The sequence below is a fragment of the Hippopotamus amphibius genome, chromosome 8, assembly GCF_030028045.1.
Source record: "Hippopotamus amphibius kiboko isolate mHipAmp2 chromosome 8, mHipAmp2.hap2, whole genome shotgun sequence".
Taxonomy (NCBI): domain Eukaryota; kingdom Metazoa; phylum Chordata; class Mammalia; order Artiodactyla; family Hippopotamidae; genus Hippopotamus; species Hippopotamus amphibius.
The window spans coordinates 65,897,040-65,903,411 of record NC_080193.1 but is presented as its reverse complement, the minus strand read 5'-3'; the positions used below and the strand labels follow the sequence as shown (position 1 = coordinate 65,903,411).

The window sequence follows — 6,372 nt, the reverse complement described above, 5'->3', positions numbered from 1 at the left end:
TACTAGAATTTTAGGAAATTGCTCCTCTTACAGATGGGGAAACCAAGGTCCAGAAAGGCCTAAACTCAGCCAAGTCCTGGCCCAGACCCAACTCCCAAAGCTTTGCGCTAATTGAGAGCTTTAGCACTTACCGGCTAGGTCTGGCAGACAGAGGAGGATAAACTGATAGGCCTGCATTTGCTTGATGGATGGCTAGAAGCCACAGTTGGATCTAACGCACTCAGTCTGGGAAGCAAAAAACAAATATTAATTGCCTGGTGGTGTAAAAGTGGAGGAGGCTGTTTTCTAGATGAAATTTAAAATTCTGCTACACAGATGCTGTCAATAAGTGGACTGAGAAGTACAGTAAGTACTTCTTTGAAGGGTACTTCTTTCATGTTAAAGATGGGAGGCAGTGGTTTAAAGTGTGGTGGCTACCCAAGTTCAATTCCTGGCTCAGTAACTTATAAGCTGTGTGACATATGGCAAGTTACCTAATTTCTCTAAACTCCATTTTCTTGATATTTAAAATGGGAAAAATGATAGTACTTTACACAATTGTCAGGATTAAATGAAAAAGTCACTGAGAGAGAACTTGACATGCTCCATGATGGTGGTTGTTATCGTTGTGGTTGATGAAAAACATCTCGTTTTATAGAACATGATATTCAGAACTACTTGAGATACCCTCAACCTTTTGAAATGTAACAGTTTGCCAAGTTAGTTAAGGGACAAGAAAACATTTCAGTCAAAGGTGTATTACTGGTCAGTAAAAATCTGTTTGAAATAATAGCATTATACTCAAATACAGCAGTGCATACCAGGGAGAAATTTCTGCAATGTTACTCCTCCTTACTGCTCTCCCTGTTCTCCACAAGACCACAAGGCTGGCAAGAATTAAAAACAAACAAAGAAACAAAAAAACCACTAAGCACAGTTGCAAATACCCTATTCAACATTTTTTTTAAAAGACAGAATGTGTGTGTGTACTGTATGTATTTTTTAAGTGTGTCCTCCAGATACTTTAATTTTTCCCTTGGTCTTTTGCAAAAGAAAGATATGTAACATATCGTCAAACATACTTAGAGGTGTATCATAATCATGATGATGATGATCTTGAATGACCAGGAAAGGAAGGGTACTCTCTTTAGAAAGGCATAAAAATACAATTTGTAACTATTTTTACCTATCCTCAATTACAAGATATCCCAGCACATGAGTCACCCCTGTTTAAAAAAACAAATAAGCCTACGATCCATCCCATTAAAAAACACACTCCAAGGACTCTAGAAGCTTACTGAACTACAAGTACCAATATTAGTTTCATCAGAAAAACCAAGAAATGGTGGTATTGTCCAGAGGAGGGCCTGTGCAAAAATTATCCTTCAATTTAATAATGTAAAAAAAAAATATCTGTCACTTAAGTTTTTGAAAAGCACTAGAAAAATGTGTGTGCAAGTAACTGAAATGACATCTGTGAAACAGTTACAAGCACCAAAATAAGGCAGGCTTATTTTTCTATTTTACTTAAAAACAAAAAACCCAAAAGACAAATAAATGGGTTATCAGTTTTTGATTAATTCTGGATTTGCCACATCACCAAAAAATGTACAAGTAGAAAGTTCTTTCACTTAAATTGTTTATAATGTATATCACAAGGCAAATTCGCTTCATGCTTTACTTCAGTAAAATGGAAATAAAACCGTTCTCCAAAATCGGCACTGAAGTTGTTTTGAGTTCTTAATAGCAAGGAGATACATCCAACTAAAAGCAGAATGAACACAGTCATACTACATATCAAATCAAAATTATTTTCTTTATATCATCAGCAGTGAGTAACTCCAGAGGTAGTATGGCAGAAACGAGCATGGATCCTATCAGGTCACAACCAATGAAGAAATTAAATTTATTTTTTCCTATGGTTCTGACCATAAATTGCTTTACATATTTAGGCCCTGAATAAAAACCAATCTCAGCAGATATCTTGGCCCATTAATTCAACTGACATATCAATTTACAACTTTCAGGACTGAGGATATAAAAAATGTAAAGTATAAAATTATGAAGTTTGAAATGGTTTTAATCATACTCATTAAAAATATTTACATTTCCCAGTACTTACTTGACAAAATCCCCTTGCAATATACTTCTACTCTAAACTTTTATTTATAAAATGAGACTCATTTATGAGATTTCAATGAATGTTACACTGCAAATTACTTACATTCTGTAAAATATTTTAAGAACTTTTCATATCAAAGGTAGTTTATATTGGATTATCTGAAACCCAATAGTGCCCACAGATGAGCTTCTTATAATTCTTTTCATTAATGCTTGGAAAGCACTGTGAAAATGAAAAGTGCTGTTAAGTGCTATCATCTCCCTTAAATTTTCACTTATACTGTGTGCACATTGTGAAATAAACACATATGCAGCATGTCCATGTTTTGATATGTATTTTTATTTCCCTGCAGTTTTCACTTATCAAGAACAAGTAACAGGGAAAGTTGTCTGAACTAGTGCATAAACAAACATTCTGAAACACCACTACACGTATCTAATATACAAGAACCGTATAAAAAAAGTCACTAAAACACTACACTATGAAGGTGTCCAACGGTTACAGTCAGACTTTTTCCAACCCGTTACTTGCCTTGTAGCCACAGGAAAACTCTCCAAAATTGAAAAGACAATCTTGCCACAACCCTCCCCAACTCCCAACACCTGGGATGGCTCGATATCTAGACTTCCAATAATTATTGCAATGATATAATGCAATACATACCTGGTAAAATATCCTTTATGTGGTGTGTTACAGTTTTAAAGCCAGTTAAAATATGCAGTCTTCGGATAAAATGTAATCCTTGAAAAATTTTCATACCTGCACAGTTTAAATGTGCTAGATGCATAATTTTTCCTAGTCCTTTTTTTCTGTGTAATCATTTTTTATAAACTGGTATTATAAATAGAAATATACATTCAAAATATATGGAAAAGTGAGTTACTACATTAAATTTGCATGTATCGATCCATCCCTTTCCCCTGCACAGTAATAGAAAATACTATTTTGCCTTGAACTTCATATTTGACAGTGAAATGCCACTAAAGTATTTACCAAAAAGTCCATCTAGTCAAATTGTGAAACAAAATGAACCAAGTGAAAACTTTACAGTTCCTTTAGAAAAAAATTACAAGAATTTCATTTCCTAGCTATGAATCTTTAACTTTTTAGACACAAAGTTGGATTTATTTTTACAAGATACAAAATGTAAACATGGCAAAATAAATAGTTAAAACAAGTGATGCAGGATCCCATTTCATGCTCATGATCCCATTAAAGAATTATTTTTTAAAATCCATTCAGTTGCAAATTCAAGTGCAAAAGCATGATGATGAATATCTACTATTCAAGTAACAGAAATAATATTGATGATACAAATAAACTATTTTACAAGGTAGTGATTTTCCCAATTTTACAAAATATACATCATATATCGATTTAACATCCGATATACTATAGTCCATTTAGGTCCATTGTTATGCTCTGTGATCCACAGAGTGTCGCCTTTTGCATTCAGCTGGAATATGAATGACTGCACACCATCAGCACAGGTCAAAGCCACATGTTTTAGGTTATGTCACTTCCATAGCTACTGTTGTCTCTGCTATTCCATTTAAACCCAATCTTTCTGGTTCATGGTTCTCTCTATAATAAGGCAAAGAGTAAAATAAACATTAATGCTCTCTAGAATATGATGTTTATCACTTAGTATTTGCAGATACATTTTTATGTAATTACAACTAAACATCTATTGCACAAGAACCTCTCCCATTTTTACGATTTCCATACAGGAATGAGGAAAAGTTTTCTTCAGCTAAGAAATTCTATTAATCCCTAAGAACTTGATGATAACTATTTACTTAGGAAAGACAGTAATTTAACACAATATTTCAGTAGAAGCCAATGATAAATTACTTATGAAATATATAACATAAAACAATCCAAGTTTTTTACAACAGATGGAGCGTATGATGCTCAAAAAGAATAATCATTAGGAGAACAATATTACTTAAATTACTTTACACTATAGTTTAATTTGACAGGCTTAAGATCATGTAGTTATTAATCCACGCAAATCAATTTTTTGATTCACTGTTCTCATGCATTAGTGTCATAGAAAAAAACAATCTGAAATAATTATCATAGATTCAGTTAATTCCACAATATTCTCAATTTTAAAATATACACAGAATAATTTACTTTCCCTGTGTGAATAATGTTGAAAAAAATAAAAATTTTGATTTGAAAATTAAAGCTCTGGAAGCTACTAACAAGTCTAGCCTTCCAGGCTACCTAAATTACAAAGAAGTAATATAAGAATAACTGAAGCTTCTAAAATAGACTGATTATTTTTTCAGTTTGATGGTTCCCAAGTTGATATGGGTTTTTTCCTTGTGTGTTGTTTTTTTTTAACAATTCTGATTGGCATTTAAACATGCTGCTTGTGACCTTGAACAAATGATCTAAGTCACAGAACTTTAGACTAAGCAGATATTCAGTATCTGTTAAAAGCAAGTCAATCAACTGACAAGACATCTATTGCTTGAGCAGTAAAAAAAAAAAAAATAAAAAATAAAAAAGTCTTTTTTCCTACCACAGAATAGCCAGCAGAAAGGGACAGAATGATACTTGAAACACACACACACACACCTTGCTATGCTGCTGATGGCACTGCTAGGAGTAACCTTTGGCACTCTGTCCATACTGGCAGCAACTGTGGCAAGTTTTAAGGCTGTTGGCGATGGTGCTGAAGTCCGTGTATTGATATGCACGTTGACTGGAGAAACAACACTGACGTTATTGAGGTGCACTGCGTTTGTCAGGCAGGAATTGTTCATGGGAAGTGTTTGAGGACTGCTTGTGCACAATGCTGGGATTAAGTGGTTTGTAGTGGTGTGGCCAACTGTCCTTACAAGCTGTACAGCTGAAATCCCTGGGCTGGATGATAAAGCCATATTGGTGGAGTATAATGTTTTAGAGGTTCCTGAAAGAGAAGAAAAAAAAAATCATTCAATTCACATCATGAGACATTAATATCTTTATATCATATCTTTATTTATTTAATTAACTAAAAAATTAGGAGCTTAAAAGTAAAAAGAAATGCAAACATCTGTAATCTAGTTAAATATCAAATTAATCTTCCACGTAATGGCCTCTCCAAAGACAGCTTCTCATTGGTAACATATTCACCTGTTACAACCCCAAAGACAGCCTCTTTCTACTAGCCTACATAAAAGGTTCTGGAAAGTATTCTGCTGCCTCCGTATTTGGAAACTGTACAATAGGACAGAGAGGTCCTCTCTGGAGATTGAGGGCAGGTGGAGATGAAAGTTGGACTTCCATTAGAATTTACACATGCAAGAACATTAGTAAGGAACGGCAATCACCATCATGGGTATATGTAAAAGCAAGTAGAAAACCCTAGGGTCTGAGCAGTAGTTGAAGGATGACAGGAACAGGAAATCTGGGAGGACTTAGGGTAATAAGAAGCAGGAATACTTTCACAGGAATACTGTTTTTCACAAGAAGGAGTCAGAGAAAGCAGGCCTGTGAGTATGTAAGATAGGGAAAGTAAACCCAGTTTCCAATTTATTGATAGACCAGCCTGGATTATATTTCGCCTCTTTATAAATGTACAAATGATGCAACAATGATGGTTAGCAATTAGCTTAATGTGTTTCCTAAGATGTGAGGCAACTGACAGTATGTGGATAAAACCAGGCAGGGCTGAGTGTTACACAGGTAGGAATTCAGTGGGTGCGGGAGGAAACAGGGAGCAGGCTCTATGTGAATTCTAGAAAACATCCAGCCATTCCACCACACGTATGCACAGAAATACTGAAGAATCCTGAATGATTTCTTGTACAATGTTTCCCCCTTGGATTTGAAAACCATACCTCAAATCACTAAGTTGCAACTCTGAGCTGCTAAGTATCACATGAAACAACCGGCTTACCTGAAGGCTGGACAACACCATTTATGTTGTTGTGGCCAGTGTTCTGTTCTTTGGCTACCTCACTGCGACTTGGAACAGGTGCACTGACCACTGCAGATGCAGCAAAATGGGCGCTGGCTGAGTCAAGTGTTTTAGACATACAGTCAGAGGTGCTTGAGCCCTATAAAATACACAAAATTAAACTCTCAACTTTTTAGATGTGAGTTCATGAACAAGTTAAGAAATGAGCAAATCCAAGAGGCTATTGCCCTTTTCATCTTGAATAGCTACAAGTGCTTATGTTAAGAGATCCAGGACTCCACAGACCATTTTCATCATATGAAACAGGGAAGTGACTGAAAACTGGGAAGCAACTATTTATGAGAAAGAGCTAAGG

At 35.1% G+C, this 6,372-nt stretch overlaps 1 protein-coding gene across 2 annotated transcripts in view; it reads right to left on the bottom strand.

Annotated features, from left to right (window-relative positions):
- Nucleotides 1-2,420: 2,420 nt before the first annotated feature.
- Nucleotides 2,421-6,372, bottom strand: part of EPC2 (enhancer of polycomb homolog 2) — a 110,534-nt gene continuing 106,582 nt past the window's right edge. For both annotated transcript variants that reach the window (XM_057746275.1, XM_057746276.1), the window contains 3 exons: nucleotides 5,997-6,156; nucleotides 4,691-5,024; nucleotides 2,421-3,685 (listed from right to left, as the gene is read on the bottom strand). In XM_057746275.1, coding sequence (XP_057602258.1) covers nucleotides 3,613-3,685; nucleotides 4,691-5,024; nucleotides 5,997-6,156 — 567 coding nt within the window. In that variant the 3' untranslated portion in view covers nucleotides 2,421-3,612. The remainder of the gene's footprint in view (nucleotides 3,686-4,690; nucleotides 5,025-5,996; nucleotides 6,157-6,372) is intronic.